The sequence below is a fragment of the Alosa sapidissima genome, chromosome 9 (assembly GCF_018492685.1).
Source record: "Alosa sapidissima isolate fAloSap1 chromosome 9, fAloSap1.pri, whole genome shotgun sequence".
Taxonomy (NCBI): Eukaryota; Metazoa; Chordata; class Actinopteri; order Clupeiformes; family Clupeidae; genus Alosa; species Alosa sapidissima.
Window position 1 is genome coordinate 35,239,552 of NC_055965.1, and position 25,253 is coordinate 35,264,804.

General features: G+C 42.7%; 2 protein-coding genes and 1 pseudogene across 12 annotated transcripts in view; 1 reads left to right on the plus strand and 2 right to left on the minus strand.

The window, feature by feature from the left end:
- LOC121718788 (NACHT, LRR and PYD domains-containing protein 3-like) overlaps positions 1-25,253 on the minus strand; it is a 1,510,793-nt gene that overhangs the window by 974,940 nt on the left and 510,600 nt on the right. The gene's annotated exons all lie outside the window — the stretch shown is intronic.
- LOC121718919 (zinc finger protein 235-like) lies at positions 724-15,297 on the plus strand. 2 transcript variants are annotated; one of them, XM_042104361.1, is made up of 9 exons: positions 724-983; positions 1,492-1,584; positions 6,523-6,702; positions 7,154-7,215; positions 7,426-7,474; positions 8,581-8,782; positions 10,071-10,138; positions 10,822-10,999; positions 14,195-15,297. In XM_042104361.1, exons 1-9 carry the CDS (start codon positions 894-896, stop codon positions 14,665-14,667), a joined length of 1,395 nt encoding a protein of 464 aa, XP_041960295.1. In that variant the 5' UTR covers positions 724-893; the 3' UTR covers positions 14,668-15,297. The 2 variants fall into 2 exon arrangements, with proteins under 2 accessions (XP_041960295.1, XP_041960294.1); XM_042104360.1 differs by having other exon boundaries at positions 725-983; positions 7,423-7,474.
- LOC121719848 overlaps positions 23,159-25,253 on the minus strand; it is a 48,910-nt pseudogene continuing 46,815 nt past the window's right edge.

Below are 25,253 nucleotides of genomic sequence, written 5' to 3' on the forward strand. Positions count from 1 at the left end.
GTAATGTATTATGTACATTTGAATAGGCCTAACTATCAAGTTTCCTAATATATATATATATAATGTAACGGAATGCATGACACAGGTGTTTTATGTTTTTCTTTTCATTTTTTAGAAGAACTGGATTAATAAAGAGTAATAATTTAAGTTTAGGGAAAGAAATTATCAGGCGCACACCTGATATAAGGTCGATTTTCTCCAGATTGGAATGGTTAAAAATGCTAAAAATGTACCTGAAATGTTCAGAAGGGTTTGATAATCATGAACATGTGCCCAAAATTCACATTCCTAACTCTATAGAACCAAGATCTTAGCATATGTGGTGAAATTCTGAGCTATGGTCACAGACTTCAATGGAGCAGTCGCTGCCTCTGCTCTGCATAAAGGGAGATTTTGCAATGTTTATGCATGTTTGGTGCATGTGGTGGTATGCAAATGTCTTATTTACCTTCCTGAAAGACACTGAGTTAATGAAAAGAATTGAATATTTTTTGGTTTTGATTGGTTGTTTATTTGTTGGTTTCTGTTTAGTTATTATTTATGATTTATAGATTTATTTTACACCCTCCTGATTGAGTAGTCAAAAGTTCCAATAGTTTCACTCTACACACTCCTGTACAGGAGGTGGCGGTATACAACAATTAAACGATGTAATCTGCCAATAAACGAAAGAAGAAGATCCACACTCCAGCCCAGTCGGTGGCGGTAATGCACCTTAAGTTGGTTTGCCTACCGCCATAAAACACAAAAGAAGAAGAATTATCAACCAAAACAAACGCCGCCTGGTTGTTGTGAGTGGCTAGGCAAACGTTTGTCTATTTTGTCACTGAGGTGCTTGTAGTCTCTTTTTGTTCTAGTCACCAGTCACCTGTTAATCTTAGCTGGGAGACGACATGCATGAGGGTTCGACCTCGCGCATGAAGCTTTTGTCGCTATCAAACCACACCGATTCCGTGAGGCTACGAAGAGTTGGCGCGGAGAAGGTAGGAGTCGCACCTGCTTGGGTATATTGTTTGGAGAAAATACCTTAGGCCTATTTAACGTAAGTGTTTCTACCTAGGGATGATAACTGAGCCAACAATAGTGAACCATTGGCTACTAGTATGAAGCCACAGCAGACGCTCTGGTTCCCCAATACAGTTCTTTCTTTTCTATTTTTTTTTTTTTTAACCGAAAACTTCATGTCCCTTCTGGATTCTACACCACCGGCGTCTCGGTAGCCGAACATATATTCTTTAATCACCACCGTTAGTCTTCGAGTTTGTTTGAAGTTCTGGGTTGAAGTCTGGGTTCTTCCAGCTACCTTGCAGTCTTGAAAACCGTCACAGATCAGTTCTGCCTTCCGTGTAGCCTACTGGCTGTGACTACAGCTGTTCAAGCAGGTTTCCTCACGAGTAATTTGCAGGGTGAACATGGAAGGCAGAATATGAGTGTTTTTGGCAGTTATGTCGGAATTGATTTATTATTGTGTGTGTGTGTGTGTGTGTGTAGATGAATGAGGTTAGTCAGCATATGGACATGAGTCACAAGCAAGCCTGCATCGACCTGGAGAGGGCCACCCAAATCATCACACAAGTGTTACAGGTAAGACACACACACACACACACACATCATCATTCATCATCATCATCATCATCACACAAGCATTACAGGTAAGACACTCACACACACATACACACTCTCACAGTCAACTTGTTTTTTAATCTGATATGATGACCTAGCTACATTATTACTGCCATCAAGCTCAGCATCTATCAGTGGTCCGCAGGTATGGTCACAAGTAGCCCAGCCTGATATTTAAACCGACCGAAACTCGGGCCGAGAATATTAATTAAGACGTGTTCTTTAAGTTATAGCCTGCCATGCAGTGTGTAAGTAGGCCATTTCTATAAAACAAACAGTAAAACTTTATACAGTATAACTACACACAGCTGGACATGTAAGACATAATGTTTGCGCAGGAGAGAGAATGACAATAAGAGCTCAAGCATGCACCTAACCAGCTAACAAGGATTAGCTAAACACTAAGACAAGACTTCAAAGCCATTGAAATACATTTTTCTTTCAAAAACAGAAATGGTGAAGGCAGCAAGGCAAGAGAGATACATCACTGGTCAAAACGTCAGTATAAGAATTGGTTTATAATGCTGAATGAAGCATAAAGCTTTACTGAAGTTAATGCACATGTTCAAATTCACAGATACAACTAACTATGGTAACTTTTATGCGCATACCAATGTGCGAACCTACCGTTGCCTATAGCCTACATATGGCTGTGCGTAGTCTGTGTACCATATTCCCTAAGGTGCCCTTTACCCTTGACATCCCTTATCAAATGCTCACAGCTGTAGGCTAAAAGTTTAACATGGGCAAGACAACTGTGGGATCATAAAATACCAATAGGCTGGGTGGTCTGTATAATCAAGTATGCAAATGTTTAAAAAATCATGAAATTAAATCAAATTGCATCATATTTACAGTCTATACTTCTCTGTGTTCACCTGAGCACCCATTACTCTCGTTTGAATTACTCGCGGACCCGTGATCGGATAGATATGCCAATGCCACGCATATCAGATGAAAGAGGAGAAACAGGGCTATCATTTGATACCAAGTACATCCTTCTGTGTTATAAAACAGATGAAGTGACAGCACAATAATAACTTCATATAGCTTGACTTACCCCACGTTTTTGTGGCAAAGCATGTTCATAATCCAACGTTATTATGTGTTTCTCTATGGCAAAGCATATTCATAATCCGGTTTTAAGATCCTAGCAAATTCCTGCATGGTATCCAATTCAAGGCTCACATTGCATCCCAATTTGTTTAACAAACTAGATGTACCGCATAGCGGTACAAAATATGACCGCCGCTCAGTCCTGTACATCCGTTCCGCGAAAATAAATCACACTAATCAATTTGTCTTCATCTTTTACTCCATCCCCCACTCTTGAAACTTTTGTGTATGCTTGTTTGGCATGCCTGAGTGTGTGTGTGTGCGCGGCTGCACAGAAAGTGTGCTGGCCCTGAAAAGGTGAATAGATTGTAGAATAGCCAAAGAAGTTGTAGCATTGTTATAAAACCTTTAAAATCTCTAAAACAATCACAAGTAGGGCAGTTCATCACAGTTCATCCATTGCAACTGGATTGATGAAAGGTCACTTACACCTGTAGGCTACATTGTATTTGGGAAAAGCAAAAGGTATCAGCAAGATGTTATTTTTTTTTTTATTTATTTATTTATTTATTTATTTATTTATTAATAAACAAAAAACATCTCTGTCAGTTCCAAGCCGTTTTCAACAGCTATCAAAAACAAAGGTCATTATTGGATGGATGGATTTTTTTGTGAATGTTTCTTCTTCTACATAAGATTTCAGTCATCTTTAGTTCATGTGATACTTTATTGTCAATTCACAAATTAAGTAACAGTAGTCTGAAACGAAATGCTGTTTTATATCTAACCAGTGGTGCAAATAACTGACATGTCCAAATGGGCCTTGATGAAATGCGTCGCTAGACTGTTCAATACACATGTTAATGGGCCAAAGTTGAAGAGCTGTTGTCTGTTATTGTTCGTGCAAATATAGGCTGATTAATGTTCCCTTGCATTGTGTAACTGAGGTCCATGGCTAGTCTGGCTTTCATCAGACCAAGCTCAATCTTTTAAGAAATCAAAAAATAAATAGCTGGCAGATCAGGCTGGGTTCACCCAGCCTAGTCCATAGGCGCCCGATATTGTTTAATTTTCCAATTGAGATATCCACGCTCTGGCTATTCTAAATGCAAAAATGCATCAGGGAGTTCTGACAAAACTGTAACTAACAAACTAGATCCTAATAGAAAGCTGTTAGCTTCCCTAAGCTACAGGTAGGCTTATAAGGTAGGCCTATTTACAACATAAATTGTCAATAGGCTATGCTGGCGACACAAATAAAATCTCCTTTGGAAACCAATGGCTTACGCCTTACAGTATCAAGCGGACTTAAACTGCCATATCGTGGCGAAAAGTTGTAATAATTCACGCAGCTCCATGAGTCAAGGAAAGCGCGAATGAAGTAGCCACTTCTAAATGGGACCCACTACACAGTAGTTTAAGGTGTGTTGCTAAAGCAGCCATAATGAAATGAAGGTGTCATTGTTTGGATAATTCTCACACATGTGCTTTTTAATTTCACAGACTACAACTACCAAAGCACATCGATTCCCCTCTCACACCCTGCACGCACTTAAAACAAAATAAACAGGCGTCTCAGTCTCACGCATGTATAGGCAAAACTGTATCAGACCGGTGTAACGTTGGTAAATCTTCCATTGCACAGAATGATTTTTGTAGCACGTGCAACAAATGACAGTCGAAAGATACAATTACAGTGCTGCTATCAATTTGCTTGGTATAACCGCATTTATAGTTTTCTACAAATGCAATCAACCAAATTGGCCTCCATCACTCAACCAACGCTAACGGTAACATTATTGTACCTAGGTCCTTATTGATATTATAAGATTAACGTACCTGCAGTAAAAACCAAGCATGTCCGATAAACATTCTCACATTCAGGCTTCAAGAAGAAATGGGAATTACATTTCATGTGTACATCGTCCTATCCTTATTAGACGTTCTCTGCGGTAAAGTCCTTGTAGGAAGCGTCCATTGTTTTTCCAACCCACTTTTAACTTCCAACAAAATTACGTCTCACTGCAACGATGCGCCATCTAGTGGACAAACGACTACATTGCCAATACTGGAAATGCAGGCATGATGATGATGATGAATATTTGGCTTTCATTTAATCCTACTGAATTTGTAATTATGTATTGGCCATTCTAATACCGATAGTATGTGCGTGCCTGTGTGTGTGTGCATGTGTATATGTGTGCACCGCCATCTACAGGCCAATGAGTGTACAGTCACTAAATGTACACATAACCTAAATTTTTTTAGACCCCCCCCATGGATGAAATTCTACGAAACTTGGCATACCCCCAGAGAATGCCAGGTCAATCATACACATAAAATTTGGTGCAGTTCTGAACATCTTAACTGAAGATAGGGGCGATTAAAGCAGAATAATATTGCATTTTAATTTTTTATGGGGGGGATGCAAATCACAAATGAGTGATTATGGGCCAGGTTGATGTGGGCCCTTGAGACCAACATACCATAAGACTCTTCATTCTCAGTGCCACGGTTCAGGTAGTTATTTAGGAAAAACTACTTTTTTTGCGGTTCAGGGGGCCCAGCACGGGGGGAGTGGCCCCCGGGGACGAAACGAAATGTTTTCGTAAAAGTCTAGTGGGGCTACATACCCACCAAATTTCATGTGTCCCGGGTATCGTTGACCACAAATTCAGGAAGTAGAAGACTGACAATCATTACATGACCGCTTCGCTAGCGGCGGTCATAATAAAAACTTTTTTGCCTTTATTTTGTTCATGGCAACACAATAAAAAGTTGTTGTGGAGAATCATCATTAGTGTACACACAGGCTAACGCGTAAACTCGGGTCAAGTCAGCGCAGAATGGTCATTTTTTTATCACTAAATAAAAATGGCATTTATTTCTGCCATTTATTTCTTTTCTTTTTTTAAGTATATTTTTGGGCTTTTTGCCTTTATTATGATAGGACAGTGAAGACAGACAGGAAGTGAATGAGAGAGAGAGATGGGGTGGGATCGGGACATGACCGCAGGTCGGACTCGAACCTGGGTCCCTCGGACCCGTGTATGGTACGGACGCTGTAGCCTGCTGCGCCAGAGCGCCCCCCAACTTCCCTTTATTTCTTAACACCCCCTGAGGAAGAGTATCAGCTCTGTGAAGGGAGATCTGGACAGGGCGAACCAGCTGAACCACTTCTACAACAGGTACCTTTATATGGCTCTGGGCCGAACCTGTTGAACTTCTACAACAGGTTTGACTGCCCTGCTCCAGCTCCAATAGCAGTGGTCTGTCCACTACCCTCTGCTGACACTGAGCTTGCCTGCCCAACTCACAACTAAATGCCCTTAATAACTAAAGGTAGTGAAAATGCTCTTTAATAACTAAAGGTAGTGAAAATGCCCTTAATAACTAAAGGTAGTGAAAATGCTCTTTAATAACTAAAGGTAGTGAAAATGCCCTTAAAACAGTCTAGGGTCCTAATGGTTAAGAACCTTTCCCAATATTTCCCATATATGGCTTTTCCTGGAGGGGTGTCTTTATTATTTTAACTTCTCGCGTCTCCAGCTTCTCTCCCGTCACCATCTTCATCCTTCGGTCACACAGGTAGATAGGTCACACAGGTAGCCTATGTGACAAGTTCATTTAACTCATTTTAACTGACCTGCCCGCAAATGACCCGAATATCATTAAAATATTTATCTTTATGACTCGTAACCGTGGGTATCCATGGGCGACCATTCAATTTCGGGCAGATGGCACTACACTGATATCTATCACCTCTAAGACCTCTGATGAACTGTGTGTGTGTGTGTGTGTGTGAGTGATCTAACATGCTTGATGTGTTTCTGCCTTTATCAGCATGAAGTGGTTAAGAACCAGGAGCTCTGCATGTTGATTCGCCGTCTGGAAGAGAAGGAGGCGGAGACTGGGCGGAGCCTGACAGAGCAGGTGGAGTCAAACAAGCAGCTGAAGCTGAAGATCGATGAACTGCAGAAACACCTGGAGGAGAAACACTACTCACTGATACAGGCCAACCAGGTGAGTGTGTGAGAGTGAGTAATCAGTTAATTGTAGCACATCTTACTGGCAGAATTCTCTCCTCCCTCCTCTCCCTCCTACTCTACCACTTCTCCTTCCATACTTTCACAAGCACTTAAAACATAGTGTTAGATAAGCATAGCCATTAGTATTAGTACCGACAGATGCAGATGCAATTAAACTACACTGTAGTTGAAATGTTATTCTATTGCTGGAGCTCTGGAACTCAAATGTTATTCTATTGCTGGAGCTCTGGAACTCAAATGTTATTCTATTGCTGGAGCTCTGGAACTCAAATGTTATTCTATTGCTGTAAGTCAAGTGTCTGCCAAATTAATAAGATACAATATAATAGTTCTCTTCTAGTGAATGTGTGTGTGTGTGTGTGTAAATTTGTTTAATTAATGTGTAGATGTGATTAATGCAGTTAAGTGTGTGTGTGTGTGTGTAGACTGTGGTTTTGCTGAAGACTGAACTAAGAGACCTGTGTCAACAGCTGCAACAAAGCAATAGGTACTCAGCACACACACACATGCTCTCTCTCTCTCTCTCACACACACACACACACACACACACACACACACACACACACACACACACACCTGTTTCACACACTCACAGCAAAAAAAATAAATCTATTCAAGTATGAAAAGGATCTCTTTTCAAGTCGAGACATTCAAGACTAGCTGAAATCACTAACAGCTCCCTCTAACCCCCCAGCAGTGATCAGGATGCGAATGAGAGGCCACACATTGGGGAAATCCAGATCAAGGTAAGATGAACACACACACACACACTACATTAGGAACTGGTTGGAACTAGGAAATTACTTTCTCAAACTTGTTTGGTCACGGCAGACTTTATCGTCAATAAACACGACCCCCCTCCCCAGTCTAAGGTTTGGCCAAAAAAGCTATCTATATGGGTATGCATAACACCATTTTGATTATCACCACCATTATTATTATTATTATAGCCTGCTATATTGTTATACATGCTCTTCAAAACAGTCAAGGTTTAAAATACATTGTTCACAAAATGTTTGTGAAAACATGCACCTCAGAGGACTGCTTTACTAATGTAAAATATAACTACAGTAGTTTCATTGCACGTCAGAGTGTATCTCAGCATGGTTGCATGATTATTGCATGAAAAATACTTCTCAAAACAACAGCAATTATATGGCTGCTTTTTAATTAAATGACTTTCATTCAAGATGCACAACTACCAGCTTTTGTGTTTGGTAAACAGCGGTAAAACAGCAGGAGTAGATAGGTGTAAATCACAGATTTACACCTAAATCTTTATTAAACAGGAAGAATAATTAGGCTACAATAGCTTTTGGCCATGTTATATTCAAATCTAACTATAGCCTACAATACTCAATGCTATCTTCAAATCTAACTATAGCCTACAATACTCGATGCTATATTCAAATCTAACTGTAGCCTACAATACTCAATGCTAGACAGTTATCCAGTCTCGGCTCTGTTTTTATTGAAGTTGAAAAAATCCGTCAAAGCCTTTCAACAGGTTGGCCAATTTATATTCAAATCTGACTATAGTCTACAATACTCTTTCTATTTCTGTCGGTCCGTGGTCATCATACGAGTGACTGAAGCGCTGGGCATAATTTGACTCTGCAGCTCTGCGGACCAGCAGTCTTTTCGTCGTGGACAGCTGCCGGTCGCGGCCCATAGTTTGAGAAACACTGGTCTAATCGACTAGATATGAAGGATGTATACTCTTTACGTCTGTTGTGTGTTTTTGCAGCAAATCAGGATTCCATGCACCTTGCTTATATACAAACATACACACTTACACACACACCCTACACACTTTTCTCACACATTCTAACATCTGTTATGTGTTTTGCAGCAAATCAAGAGTCCCAGCTCTCCTCTCCAATCAGACCAGCTGACGGCAGCTGATGAGCCGCTGGACTGGTCAGAACAGATGATGTCGCCTGACGGTCAAAATCTGATGGTCTCGTCTCACAGTCAGACCCTTCTGGACGCTCCAGTGTCTGGGATTAAAGAAGAGAATGCTGTTCATGGATATGAGGAGTGCAGCCAGTATGGTAAGGAGTTGTGGGGAGGAACACACACACACACACACACACACAGACATACACACAATTTTATAGCCTGGGTGCCAGCCGAACTTAGTCCCGCCCACAACATTTGAGGTCGGGAAGTTCAGTCTGGCATTACTCCGTTGTGGAACAACTATGCTCGCACCAGAGCTGGGCGGAGCAATCAAATCGGACTTTACGATGATAGACAGGTGAGCAGCAGCGCCTCGTCTATTACATCATCTGAGCACGCTTGGGTTGATTATGTTTGCAACAAAAACGCTGTGGCTAGAAGGAGACAGATGGCGTCTAAGACCCCATATGGAAAATGCATATTTTTTCAATGAGGTTTTATCACTGAAAATGATTATTTCTGAAAACGTTGGCCAAAGTTGAGATGTGAAATTCGTTCGTTTGAAATTTCTGATAAACAGCTGGGAAAGGCCTTTATTTTTAAAAACGGAGGGGATATAGGCTATCAGTTTTTTCCTAATAGCCTACTACATATCCCTTAGATTTCGCTAATGAGTGTTGTAGGAGATATTGACGGCCCAATAACTTTTACAAAAGACCAGAAAACAATGTGAAGGCATTTGTGGAGAAGAAGGATGGTTTGTGTGTTCTTCCTACATCTCACGGTAAGCTATTTCGTTGCTCTGATTGGTTAGGTCTATCCAATTGAGTGCAGAGGCATTCCCCCCCTGTATTGGTTGAAACACGTCCCATAATTATGTCCCAATGGAGCAGTATCAGACTCATATTCTGACTAGAATTTGAGTATGACAACATCAGGCTAACAATTTTAACAATCAGGGGTAGAGAAGGTTTGGGTTTCTGGGTCAGAGCCAATCAGAGGTAGAGTAGGGTTGGGTCTCTGGATCAGAGCCAATCAGAGATGGATGGATGGATGGATGGATAGATAGATAGATAGATAGACAGACTTTATTGCCCCACAACCATGTTGGTGGTATTTGTTTACAAAAATTAGCTCAAGCCAAAAAGGGAGAAAAGAAAGAAAAACTAAGCAGAATAATATAGCTTAACGTTAAATAAACACACACACACACCTGCTCAACCTAACTAAGCAAAATACAATAGCTTAACGTTAAATAAACACACACACACACCTGCTCAACTAAACTAAGCAGAATACATCAATAGCTTAACGTTAAATAAACACACACACACACACCTGCTCAACCTAACTTGCGCTCACCTGGTAGAAATGTGTTCATTACTTGTCTGCTGAATGAATTGATGTGAATGTTAAAGTCTGTTCTGTTTTCTCCTGTAGAGAGAGCTGACCCCAGAACACAGCAGACCTCCTCTTCAGCTGCAGACGTTAAAACCAAACAGACCCAGGTACTGTGTTGGATATTTGATGTGTGTGTGTGTGCATAATATGGTTTAATATGGCTGTGGTCAAAATTACTCCAAGACAACTGGTGTGAGACTGCAGCTTTATTCACGACGCCGGGAGCATGTTACGCACATGAAATGTCAAAGTAACAAGCCCACCCATCTGTGGGTGAAGCCAACTCTTATACCCTTAACACACACCCACGGAAAATCACAGAAAAAAGTTGTCACCCTCCAGTGATCACTTAACCATCTGGTATTTTAAGAGATAAGAAATGTTTACGACCCCCCATCCTGAGGGTTACCCACAGTTCGGTGACACAGGGGTTAATTTAACTAAACATTCCAACATAGAAGTTTCAGAAAACACAAGGGTCAGAGTAAGGAGATGGCAATTAGATTTCACTACATGTATATAAGGTATACTAAACATTCAATGAGAAAAATAAAAAATTATCCCACATGGCATTTCTCACTATGTGTGTGTGTGCACATGTGTTGCGTAGAGTTGTTGCATTTCTCACTATGTGTGTGTGTGCACATGTGTTGCGTAGAGTTGTTGCATTTCTCACTATGTGTGTGTGTGCACATGTGTTGCGTAGAGTTGTTGCATTTCTCACTATGTGTGTGTGTGCACATGTGTTGCGTAGAGTTGTTGCATTTCTCACTTCCTCCATGTGTTTTAGGATGAACAATCAAACACGGCTCCAGTCTTCAGCGTTAAATCAGACCCGACCCCTACAGACCATGTGTCTCCGGCCCAGTTGAAGAGGGCAACAGGGATGCAGGTGGACTACCGTCAATCACAGGAAGCACGAGAGATAAACGTAGAGAACTGCAGAGATGCAGACCAATCTGAGAATGGTAAGAGACGTCACCAGACTTTAAAGTCGCACTCCAGCAGTTTATTAATAATAAATATACCACTCCTTTCTCTGTTCCTGTAAAGGAGGAGTCATCCCTATATTCCCAGGGTCATAGTACCATAGGAACTAGGGGGTCATAGTACCCCAGGACCATAGGAACTAGGGGTCATAGTACCCTGAGGTTTTAGAACGGCTTTGTGAAAAGTTTTTGTAGGACCTTCTTAAGAACACTGTTAAGAAAGTTCTTAGGAAGATATTGGTGAATGAGGCCCAATGGACCCTGGGAACATAGGACTATTAAGAACATAGAACCCTATAAACATAGGACCCTTGTGAACATAGAACCCCTGGGAACACATGACCCCTAAGAACATAAGACCCTTGGGAACATGTTTGTTGTAGTACTGTCATGGAGTCCCTCGCACTGATGCCATTATCATTTTCCTCTAATTTGTCCACTCTCCACCATCTCTTAGATTTTTACTGGAGGGTACATGGTGATGTGTAGCTCAGCTTGTTCTTACTGTAGCGTGACAGACCAAACCAGTTTTTGTATTATAGGGAATACAAAACCTAACCTGACTCTCGCCAGAATTTCGTTCTGCCTAGCTCCACTCATCCATCTGGGATCGATCCATTGGAGTGGTGCTTCAGAAGGCTGGGCCTTATTAAAAAATCCTTGCATAAGATTGGATAAGCCACTTGTCCGTCATCTATTGACGTGCTACTTCAACCACTCGCATTGAAGCCAACCCGTGACGCTGAGAACAGTCTCACAGTCGCTTCTACGCTATGTCACAATCTGGTGCTGAAATCACTCTCAACAGAACCGATCCCAGATGGATGTGAGTGGAGCTAGGCGGAGCTAAATTCATCTGGCGAGAGTCAGGTTATACAAAACCACCACATCAAGGGAAATTATCTCAGTTAGCTCAGTAAGTAGCAGATCACTGTACAATGCAGGAGTTCTGACCGGGACACCGAGGCTCAATTCCTGCTTGCTACATCAATTTTGGGGGCAGCCGTGGCCTACTGGTTAGGGCTTCAGGCTTGTAACCAAAGGGTTGCCGGTTCGATCCCCGACCCGTAGGAAAAATGTGGGCGGGGAAAAGTGGTTGAGCACCACTCTCCCATGCCCACATCCACGGCTGAAGTGCCCTTGAGCAAGGCACCTAACCCCTCACTGCTCTCCCATGCCCACATCCACGGCTGAAGTGCCCTTGAGCAAGGCACCTAACCCCTCACTGCTCTCCCATGCCCACATCCACGGCTGAAGTGCCCTTGAGCAAGGCACCTAACCCCTCACTGCTCTCCCATGCCCACATCCACGGCTGAAGTGCCCTTGAGCAAGGCACCTAACCCCTCACTGCTCTCCCATGCCCACATCCACGGCTGAAGTGCCCTTGAGCAAGGCACCTAACCCCTCACTGCTCTCCCATGCCCACATCCACAGCTGAAGTGCCCTTGAGCAAGGCACCTAACCCCTCACTGCTCTCCCATGCCCACATCCACAGCTGAAGTGCCCTTGAGCAAGGCACCTAACCCCTCACTGCTCTCCCATGCCCACATCCACGGCTGAAGTGCCCTTGAGCAAGGCACCTAACCCCTCACTGCTCTCCCATGCCCACATCCACAGCTGAAGTGCCCTTGAGCAAGGCACCTAACCCCTCACTGCTCTCCCATGCCCACATCCATGGCTGAAGTGCCCTTGAGCAAGGCACCTAACCCCTCACTGCTCTCCCATGCCCACATCCACGGCTGAAGTGCCCTTGAGCAAGGCACCTAACCCCTCACTGCTCTCCCATGCCCACATCCACGGCTGAAGTGCCCTTGAGCAAGGCACCTAACCCCTCACTGCTCTCCCATGCCCACATCCACGGCTGAAGTGCCCTTGAGCAGGGCACCTAACCCCTCACTGCTCTCCCATGCCCACATCCACGGCTGAAGTGCCCTTGAGCAAGGCACCTAACCCCTCACTGCTCTCCCATGCCCACATCCATGGCTGAAGTGCCCTTGAGCAAGGCACCTAACCCCTCACTGCTCTCCCATGCCCACATCCACGGCTGAAGTGCCCTTGAGCAAGGCACCTAACCCCTCACTGCTCTCCCATGCCCACATCCACGGCTGAAGTGCCCTTGAGCAAGGCACCTAACCCCTCACTGCTCTCCCATGCCCACATCCACGGCTGAAGTGCCCTTGAGCAGGGCACCTAACCCCTCACTGCTCTCCCATGCCCACATCCATGGCTGAAGTGCCCTTGAGCAAGGCACCTAACCCCTCACTGCTCTCCCATGCCCACATCCACGGCTGAAGTGCCCTTGAGCAAGGCACCTAACCCCTCACTGCTCTCCCATGCCCACATCCACGGCTGAAGTGCCCTTGAGCAAGGCACCTAACCCCTCACTGCTCTCCCATGCCCACATCCACGGCTGAAGTGCCTTTGAGCAGGGCACCTAACCCCTCACTGCTCTCCCATGCCCACATCCACGGCTGAAGTGCCCTTGAGCAAGGCACCTAACCCCTCACTGCTCTCCCATGCCCACATCCACGGCTGAAGTGCCCTTGAGCAAGGCACCTAACCCCTCACTGCTCTCCCATGCCCACATCCACGGCTGAAGTGCCCTTGAGCAAGGCACCTAACCCCTCACTGCTCTCCCATGCCCACATCCACGGCTGAAGTGCCCTTGAGCAAGGCACCTAACCCCTCACTGCTCTCCCATGCCCACATCCACGGCTGAAGTGCCCTTGAGCAAGGCACCTAACCCCTCACTGCTCCCCGAGTGCCGCTGTAGCAGACAGCTCACTGCTCCGCGTTAGTTTGTCCTGTGTGTGTTTCACTAATTCACGGATTGGGATACCAAATTTCAGAGACCAAATTTCCCTCACGGGATCAAAAGAGTACATATACTTATACGTATACCAGTCCATTCATACAGATCACACTCCTGTTCCTACTGCAGAATGAGTTTCACTGGTCCTTCAGATTTTAGAGCCCGTACCACTACACTCAATGTGGAAAGGGTTTCACTTGAAAAGAAACGCTCAATCGACACCAGCACATTCACTCAGGAGAGAACAGAACAGAATTGTGTATCTCTTCAGCTGCAGTACTGCAACAGCTGCAACTTAAAACTGACCTGGTCCAGTATTTGTTTGATTAGGTGACTGTTTCTTCCTTTTTTGTGTTTCACAGGAAAAGGATCTTATCTCTCCTCGTCCATCTTGCACACTGAGACGAGGAAACCAAAGCATTACCTCTGCTCTGTCTGTGGCAAATCCTTCCAGTTTTGGTCTGCGTTGCAAAAACATCAGAGCATACACACAGTAGAGAAACCATACTGCTGCACTCAGTGTGGCAAGACTTTCACTTTCAATCATAATCTCAAAGTACATCAGCGCATTCACACAGGAGAGAGGCCGTATCAATGTGCTCAATGTGGGAAGGGTTTCTGCCAAAGCAGTAATCTCAAAGTACATCAGCGCACTCACACAAGAGAGAAGCCATATAAGTGCACTCAGTGTAACAAGAGTTTCACTCACATGAGCACACTCAAACGACACCAGCTCAGTCACATAGGAGAATGGCCGCCACACAGAATTCTGAGACAAGAGTTTCACTCGAGAGGTCAAACTCAGACAACACCAGTGCAACTCCCACCATTCTAGTCCCTGAACATGGTGTGCAAGGAAGTCACCAGGTTTGATGAAGTTAGATACATCCTCCATGCCACAGGGAGGCAGTACTCACTCAGTGTAGTCAGAGTGGCAACCTACAGCATCATTCTAACATCAACAGATTCAATTCGCCTTATTCACACGGAGGCCAGAACAGCCATCCAGCAGATGGTGGTGGTAATGCACTCCGTTTGCAAACTGAAGAAAAAAGAGGCCAGCGAACCCTTTTTCAGCTTTTTTTTTGGCAGTTTGCAAACGGAGTGCATTACCACCAACTGTTGGACTGAGGTGTAATGGCAAATATACCCTGTAGCCTGTTCTGCTGACACACCGTGTGCCAGGAACTCACTAGGCTGTGCATGTCAATGCATTTTGTATCCATCCTGTACCCTTGTGTTTGGCTGCAGAAAGTGTCTACTGACAGCCATGTCACAGCCCTGAAGTAGTACAATGTACAATGTGTTGCGGATGTCTACAGACAATTGTTCATTGCTGTTTTTATTGCAGGTGTTTATGATGCTGTAACAAATCGACATGTTTGATTAAAAATTCAAGAACAAACAAGAAACATATTTTGTGATATGATGAATAGATAGAGAGGTAACAAAGAGGAACATACACACAGGTGATACACACATTGTGATAGCCTTATAATTAATAACATACTCATTGTTTGCTTCTTTTGTTTATAGACGTTTGATGAATAGCCAACTGTAGTAGTTGATAAGAAATGGAGGGGAAAAGGTGTTTTCAACAAATTCGGTTGTAAAGCCAATACAGAGTCGTACATGTGCATCTTAGCAGTGACAAGCGCTTTCTTAATGACGACGCATACCGAGATAAGGAAGCACTCACACGTGGGTGCATGCATAAATTTGCATTCAGTTGGTCTACCACACCTACTCCCGCTGTTTTACAGAAATGGCCATGATTTCCCATTCAAAAAAGGAAAACTTTACCTCATTGTTAGTGTATCAAAAGCGGTTTTTCACTTTGTGTGAATGATTCTATATTCTGCATTTTTTAAATTCCAACTGTGGGCTCTTTTGAGCAGAAACGAGAACGCGCACACATCCTGAATTACTTACACCTGGCTTGACATAGTTGCTCCTACTCATCCTGGATTGGCGCTAGTGACACGAGTTGTGCTAGGATGACCAAACAACGCTATGTCAATCCTCGCTTTATCACTTATTTTGGATGTCTTAATTCTGCCTTTGTGAAACACCCCTCAGGTGAAAATGGGTTCTATTATGTCTTTGTCTGTATGTTACTTTTTTATATATGTACAGTAGGCTTTCATTTTGAGTCTCACAATGGGCCAAGTACCCCTTGTCCTCTGCCTTCGAGTGGATACTGTGATCTCCGGTATGTGAAGGTGGCACACTTAGATTTTTGCTACCCCAGAGCTAACTTGCAATGCAACTTGCCATAGGTAGTTAGCTTCAATTAACAACCGGATCTCCTTATATGGGCAAAGATGGCCGTTTTGGTTCTTTTTTGTAGGCGAACTTCAGAGGTCTATTAGTGGGTCTATTGGATTGGTTAATTGGCTGAGCGCCTGTGTATTTAAATCCCAGTGTTGGGGGGGAGGGGGGCTCTTCTTTTTAAAAATAAAGGATAATTAGTAAGCAAAAAACAAAGGCAAAAGTAGTAAAAAAAAGTAATAAAAGATATAGTAGAATAATTATCAAGGTAGATTCAGAATTTGTAACTCGGCACAGTTAGCAGAAAGCATCTGAGAACAGTTTGGTCTTAAGTCTAGATTTAAAACTGGCTACAGTTGGGTCTTTTTGATGTCATCCGAAAGTTGATTCCACAGCTGAGCTAGCCAGGGTGTTCCCATGCTGCCTTGCACGTGATTTGATTCACGCTGCTAAGGCAGACTGGAAACTACTGCCTTAATTTTTGCCTCATATAGGGAACCAATCTCAGAACAGGGGGGAAAGCAAGACGATGATGAGCTATGCACAGACGTATTTGATAGACATCCGTGGCACCCAATAAACGGATCTGGCCATTTTTTTCAAATATGAGAAAATGAACGTTTGGTTCCCAGACCACGTCTCATTGAGAAGTGGTGGCGCTAGCCAGGTTACAGCTGAGCCGCATAGCAGCTAAAAGCTGCTTCACCATGTTTAGTTCTAACAGTAGGTTTTACTAGCAGGTTTTTCACCTGGGACCTGAGAGGACGAGAAGGTGTGTACTGCTGAAGCATGTCTGACAGGTATTTAGGTCCTGCTCCATTTACTGATTTATAAACAAGCAATAGAGCTTTAAAGTCAATTCTGTGACTTACTGGAAGCCAGTGCAAGGACTTAAGAATTGGAGTAATGTGGTCAGTTCTTTTAGTTTTTGTTAGAATCCTAGCTGCTGCATTTTGTATCATCTGAAGCTGTTTAATAGTCTTTTTAGGAAGGCCTGTGAACAGTCCATTGCAGTAATCAACCCTGCTGGAGATAAATGCATGAATGAGCTTTTCTAAGTCATATTTTGACATCAGCCCTCTGAGTCTGGCAATATTTTTGAGGTGGTAAAAAGCTGATTTAGTTGTCGCTTTCATGTGGCTGTTGAAATTTAGATCACTGTCAATTAATACACCAAGATTTTTAACTGTATCCTTTGCCTTCAACCCTTTTGTGTAAAGGAGAGTGGCAACCCTAAGTCTTTCCTCCTTTTTACCAAATATAATTACTTCAGTTTTTTCTTTGTTCAGCTGAAGAAATTTTTGAGACATCCAGGTGTTGATTTGTTCTATACACTGACACATAGATTCAAGAGGACCATAGTTGTTTGGTGCCCATTCAAAGCCTACCAAATTTAAACTGATGTGAGGGTAGTTTTGGCAAACAAAGTTGTTCAATTCAGATAAAATAAACTCCCGTTTAACCCAATCTTTGAGTTTGTGCGTCCGGCCTCCGTTGACTCATGCACAGGTTTTCCTAAAAAAATTGGGATGATGTTGGCCAATCGTGAAACGTGGAGACGCACAACATTGCCTATATTATAAAACGATTACTTCCGCATTTATGATCGATAGCGTAATCTAGACTGAGGTCATTTTAAGCCTATAACATCAAATACATCGATTGTCATCAGATGTTGTATAGTATGCACGTCCATAGTGGCATATTTGCACGCACAACATTGTTAAAGCACCTGCGAGATCCACAATGTTTGGAGAGGCGGAGCTGTAAGATATATGACAAAATGTTACACATGAGATTTTCAAGATAATTGATTAGTCAGTAGGCGGTGGTTTTACACGATTTGAGCTATACCTTAGCACATAACCTGCTCCCGACCAGGTTTGGTTGGCAGCATAAGACACCATGGTGATACAGCGATGCTGAAACAGAGCCACTTTCGTGTCACAGCATACCCTGGCTTAGAGCGCAACATACCTTGCTGACCAAGTGATCCATTTTGAGATGGAGTGAACATTTCAACCACCAAAACACCATCCACAATGTGGAGAATAGCTATAGAAATGTATTAGTTTTGGGTGTTTTTCAGACAATGGAACCTGGTGAACTAATCAAAGTAAACGGTAACACTAAAACAAGGGGCAAATTGAGAATTTTGGAGGAGAAGATCAGGCTGTCTGCCGAGAGACCTGCCCCAATAGGTGGCATTGGACCATTAAACCACACAATGATCCAAAACATACAGCTAAACAAGGCAAGAAATGGTTAACCAAGAACAATACCAACATTTTAGTGTGGCCCAGCCATAGTCCAGACCTCAATCCTTCAAAAAAGTGAGCACAAGGCCAGAGGGATGGCAAATAATCACTCAAAACCCAGATTGCTGTTAAAAAGGTGCAGTCTAGAATCATTGTGGAGACATGGTGAGGCTTGGTAGGTATTATAAGAACCATTTTGAGAGCTGTGAATGTAAATGAAGATGTTTCCTTTGATTATTTAAAAAGGGTACTACACCACACCATTTTTCATTAAAAATTTAAAAAGATGAAAATGCTTCTTTTTTTTATTCCATATTTCTACCACATTGTCTTACAACGTTTTGACATGTGGTAGTGTCATTTTCAGAATTCAGAATGTTTGTCAGAACAAACATATCGATAAAGAGAAAATCAACATTGAATCAATATTTGCCAGGGGTATGAATCATTTTGTTCTTAACTGTATGTGTGTGTGTGTATACAAAGAATGTATATCACAACACAATACACATTCGCCTTCTCCAGGTCGATGCAGGCTTGCTTGTGTGTGTGTGTGTGTGTGTGTCTCATACCTGTAATGCTTGTTTGATGCACTGGGTGGTGTTCTCCAGGTCGATGCAGGCTTGCTTGTGATTCAAGTCCATATGCTGACGAACCTCATTCATCTACAAACACACACACACACACACACACACCCCTCCATTACAACACAACACTATTGCTCCACACCTCAGACGTCAGGACACTATGGTATAGAAGGTCACTATGGTATTGTCTACGCAGAGGGAAATGATAGTTCTTTTCTCGAAACCCATTAAATTGATGTTACTCTCTGTGCAAACGTCGTCACATCACAGTAGAAGGGCGTCACGTCAGCCTGGTTGGTGCTCGCGGAACAGGACGCAGAAGTCAAAAGAGGAGACCGAAGGTCTAACAAGAGCCAAGGAGCAGGACCGGAGCACACAACGCTTTGAGTGATTTTTATCAGCCAGTGCAAACCGACTAACGTTTCGACGCCCATGCGTCTTCTTCGTCCATGCTTCTTCGTCCGTTCAGGGTCCTTTTGGGCTAGCTGTGTCATCCTAGGGGGTCCGTGTACTCTCCTGGAAGAAAATTAATCAATCTGATGCACTTTGAAGGTTAGACTTGTATTTTTTTTGGATGGAAATATTTGTGCTGTGGCCTAAACTAATTTGCACTTCAGAATGTTAACCATGCACACACAGGTGGGATAGTTATGATGATACTGCAATAAGTTCACAACCACAAAGCATATTTGATGAGTTTCAGTTGGTCAAAAATATTGTACATTTCAGCACTCCATGAAATTATGCAGTTGTGGTCACCAGTGTTGTTCAGCTATAGTTAATCTTATATAAGCTTGTTATCTTGGTCATTGTAATGGCCATCTATGCTAGCCTATATCTTACTTTTTCAGGACAGTCTTTTGTCTTCACGTCACATTTCACTTTTTGCGACGGTCAGGAAGTGCGTCATAACAAAGGGATACCAGACCCTCATGTAACAGCTGTAGCCTACCTCAGGCTCGGAAAAATAGTTAGAAAATAAGACAAGTACAAGTTTCCTATGCAGCTTCCTTATGTTGGAATGTGCAAAAATGTACAGAAAATCAAAAGGATAACGGCATTTCAAAAGGATAACGGCATTTCAAAAGGATAATGGTGTAAGGCCCGTCTTTTGCCCAAACCTTCTGTATTTCTAAAGAATGCCTTTTGCATTCAATTTACATGTGTGGATGCCTGTGTTTGATCTGTATTGTCTTAGCTGGCCATGGCCAAAGATCCCCAACACCCGCTCATGCATAAAGTGACCATTTGCTCCTTGTTCTGGCCCCTCTACTGAGAGATAACTCAGTCCTGGGCCTACTTGATGTCTTTTGGTGAGATAGGCCAACCTCATTATCATACAGTATTGCTCTGTAAATATGTGTTGTGAATAATACATTCATGTTTGGTCTTGAATTAATACTTGTAATGTGGGCAACAGTCTGATTACGGCTCTGATGAGTCGGGGGGGTGGCCCAAGTGGAGGCTCTGGTCCTCCAGGGCTCTTCTGTCTTCTTCTCTTCCCTCTTCTCTCTCCTTTTCCCTCTCCATTCTCCTCTTGAGCTAGGCCCTTGTGGCTTGATCTTCTGCCTCTCTCTCCCTCTTCCTCTCTCTGTCTCCCTTTGTCTCTCTCTCTCTCTCTCTCTCGCTCTCCCACCCTTTCTCTGTCTCTGGGTTTGTAATGTTTTATCTGGTGTATCTGTTATCTTGTCAAGTTTACCTCTGTGAATTGGTTAAGTTTCCTTTGTTACCATTTGCTACTTTGTTACAGTAGACCCTGTGAGTTTACTTCAACATTCAACTGAAGTGATATTGGTTACATTTACCTTTAAGACTGAATGCCTATTAAATTGTTCATTTGTCTACCAATAGTATATCTTCAATTCTCGTAGTGTGCCATGCCATTCTCCTCCATAGCTGATAAACGAGTTACTTGGTAATTGATTGGTGATACAAATTATTAATCAAATGGAGTCAGATTAACGAGTATGTAATAATATCATTGCCATTTAACTCTTCACCCTATTTGTCCACACAAGCTCCTTTAAGTGAGGATATAGCTCGACGTCTCTATGTTTCCGAGGCTATATATATATATATATAATTTCTGATGCGTCTTACAATGGCATTTCTTTTTCGACTGACGCCTTTAGTGGAGCATACAAGTTTACCGCCCTCTATCATGCAGGATGAGAAGTTGCATTCAATTTTAGGTAACTCCTTTTGGTCATTGGTCCTTAAAATGCTTGTGCGTATGATGCACTGTTTCAAAATGATCTATTAACAAAACTACAGTCACACATTATTTTATTTTTCAGAAGGATTAATCGTAAGACTGGATATGTTTTAAATTTGTATTGTAGCCTGATGTAGCCTACTCTTTGTAATTTGCAATTTGTTGGCAGACTATGTTACAAGAAGATAAAAGCCTTTTACAGGATTGTGCAGGAAAAATGACACTTAGCCTGGAAATCCAGACCCAAATTTAGAAAGAAATGGCCCAAGGGGCAGCACCAAGCTTGCATTTGAAAATATCACTGCACGCAATTGGATAACACTACGACCAATGTTTACTGACTGATTCCGGACTTCTACGAAATTGGATAACACTATAACACTACGACCAATGTTTACTGACTTGATGACTGATCCTTTCATGCCACCTATATCAGGGAGATGAGATTCACATACATGTTAATATTTTTTTTCTATATGGGCAATCTTTGAATGTTATTACTGTGCCCAACACAAATATTGGCACCTCTGGCAAAGTTGATAAAAAACAGGGATAGAAAATCATTGTGAGATCATGATATATCACCAAAAGATGAAAACGAGTAGAAATCCAACCTTGAAGGAAAGGAAATTTATTCTGAAAAACAAAAATGCCATAAAGACAAATATTTTCAAATATCTATATAATAAATAACTATTTTCAAACCACTGCCAAGGCTCAAAATAGCTTTACAGTTTCCCAGGTATTGTAAACGGTGAAAAGTGTACAGAGAGGTTATAACAAAGAATTGTTTCTATAGGAAGTTACAGTAGTATCATATAAGTGGTAACTTGGAATTCTTTCACACAATCTTACATCACAGACCACTTGGAGGTGCAAACAATAAGTGTTTCGGTTGATTTGATCAGTTACTCCAACATGGGCACCTTACTTTGGTCAGACAATAGCAATACTTCATTAAGAGTGATTAACGTAAAAAATATTCAACATTAGGCACATGGTTAGTGTTCTAAAGACATCAAATAGCTCGTTATAGTTACCAAAATGAAAGTCAAGGAGCCAGAAGTGAACACACATGGATGGCTATAAAAATGGTGCTTTCATTACACAAATAAACATGATATAATACTTTTATAACCCTTGAGCCAGCTCCTTACTATGTGATCTCAATTGCGATGCATCATTGGTTTGCACCTCCAACAGCATGGTGTACCTGGTTACCTCACAAAAACGGCCACAAATGCCTGTATATTTGTGTGAAAGAATTGCAGTGTGGATATTGCTTTACTCAATTCTGACTTCTTGCAGCGTTGCACAGCTCTGGCTGAATCTTGGAGTCGAGTAAAGCAATATCCACGCTGTAATTTCTCAGTTACTTACAAGGCAAATGGACAATCTACACAGAGTACTGCCACCTGGTGGAATGGAGGGTGACTTCACAGCACACCACGTTGTGGGAGTTGCACTGGTGTTAGTTGAGTTTGACTCTCTCAAGTGAAACTCTTGCCTCACAAACATCCACACTGTAATTCCCAGTTGCCACCATAGATATTAGAAAGCTACCGCATGGTCCCTCGCGCCCGCCATATTGCTGGGGGCAAAACACCTTACTGTCTATGGGCAAAACTTGCTGGCAATCAGAGACACCTGTCTGATTTACAGTCAGTCACATGTTTCTCCATTGGCCTCCAGTGATTGTTGCCCCTATGAATATGGCAGCGCTATTTACCTACGTTCTGGAGCCCAATGCAGGAGCTAGCTTTCTAATATCTATGGTTGCCACTTACAAGGCAAATGGAACACAACATTAGGATGATTCTGTACACTGACACTTCAGGGTGTTTACAATTTCACCAACAACCAAGTGACTTCACAGCACACCACAAGGTGGGAGTTGCACTGGTGTTGTTTGACTTTGACCTCTTGAGTGAAACTCTTGCCTGACCAACATACTTCTCTCCTGTATGAACCTGCTGATGTACTTTTAGGGTACGTCTACACGAAACCGCCGGGTGAATTTTCTCTTACCGCTTTCACACCTTTAATGACACCGGTAAAGAAAAAAGAGACAATTCGGTTCAACTGTTAAACTAATAAAGTTAGTTTTCAAGGTATGTGACTGCTATGTGAAATTTCAAATGCTTAGCCTACGCATTGCATTAGGTCTGAGCACCACTGGAGAAAACATTAACATGCAGTAAGCTAATGTTTAACTAAGTTAAGCTAACGTATGCTTCTAACTTAGTCACAAAAGGCTGATAGGCTACATTGTGCACATAAATCATGACAGGGGAAAGAAAAAACATTTTAATATGATAAATAAATGGTTTGGTTTGTTTTGACAAGCAGCGTGTCAGGTCGAGTGCCGTGGCTGAGTTGAGAGGTGGGGCTGTCGTCATAAAATTGCCGGCTTCGCACCTACAGGTGTCTGTTTTAAAAATTCCCACTTCGGAAGCCGGTTTCAAAAACTCTCGGTTACAGTCTCCTAAACTGCCGGCGTCATGTACACGCAAGGCGTAACCGATAACAAAACCTCACCGGTTTCAGAAAAACCGGCGTCGTGTAGACGGCCCCTTAGATTATAGGTTTGACAGAAACCCTTCCCACATTAAACACATTGATAAGGCCTCTCTCCTGTGTGAATGCGTTGATGTACTTTGAGATTTCCCTTTCGACTGAAACTCTTCCCACATTGAGGACATTGAAAGGGTTTCTCTCCTGTGTGAATGAGTTGATGTCGTTTGAAAGTGTCCCCATTATTGAAAGTCTTCCCACACTGAGTGCAGCAGTACGGTCTCTCTCCTGAGTGAGTGCGCTGGTGCAGTTTAAGGTTTGCCTCTTGAGTGAAGCTTTTGCCACATTGACTGCAGTGGTACGGCCTCTCTCCTGTGTGAATGCGCTCGTGATCCTCGAGATGCTTACGTCGAATGAAACTCTTGCCACACTGAGTGCATTGGTGTGGTTTCACTCCTGCGTGAATACGGAGGTGAGATCGGAGATACTGTCTTAAAGTGAAACTCTTGCCACACTGGGTGCAGCTGTATGGCCTCTCCTTTGTGTGTATGTTCTGGTGTTGTTGCAGCGCAGACCAAAACGGGAAGGTTTTGCCACACACAGAGCAGGAGTAATGTTTCCTATTCTTCAACGCTGTGTGCGAGACGAGTGGGGTGGAAGATGATCCATTTCCTGTTCAACATAAAAAAGGAAGACACAGTCACCTAACCAAAACAAAACTGACCTGGCCCAGTATGTAAGTTCTGCAGCTGAAGAGATACACAACTCTGTTCTGGGATTTATTCTCACTACTGCCAGAACGCAAAAGGAGAGTTATTTATTTTGGATTGTTGATAATGTACCGGGAACAAAAAAGTCTCCTTCAATCACAGTCCTGCAATTTACCAACTTGCAACAACATACAATGATTGGTCACTGCCTGTGAAAATTGCTTCTCATCCTACTCTTACTTCGACTCAACAGTCTAGATCACCATCACACAATGCTTCTCATCCTACTCTCACTTCTCATCCTACTCTTGCTTCTCATCCTCTCACTTCTCATCCTACTCTCACTTCTCATCCTACTCTTGCTTCTCATCCTCTCACTTCTCATCCTACTCTCACTTCTCATCCTACTCTTGATTCTCATCCTACTCTCACTTCTTACTTCTCATCCTACTCTCACTTCTCATCCTACTCTCACTTCTCACTTCTCATCCTCTTACTTCTCATCCTACTCTAACTTCTCATCCTACTCTCACTTCTCATCCTACTCTCGCTTCTCATCCTACTCTTACTTCTCATCCTACTCTCGCTTCTCATCCTACTCTCACTTCTCATCCTACTCTCACTTCTCATCCTACTCTCACTTCTCATCCTACTCTTACTTCTCACTTCTCATCCTCTTACTTCTCATCCTACTCTCACTTCTCATCCTACTCTCACTTCTCATCCTACTCTCACTTCTCATCCTACTCTTACTTCTCACTTCTCATCCTCTTACTTCTCATCCTACTCTCACTTCTCATCCTACTCTCACTTCTCATCCCACTTCTCATCCTACTCTCACTTCTTATCCCACTTCTCATCCTACT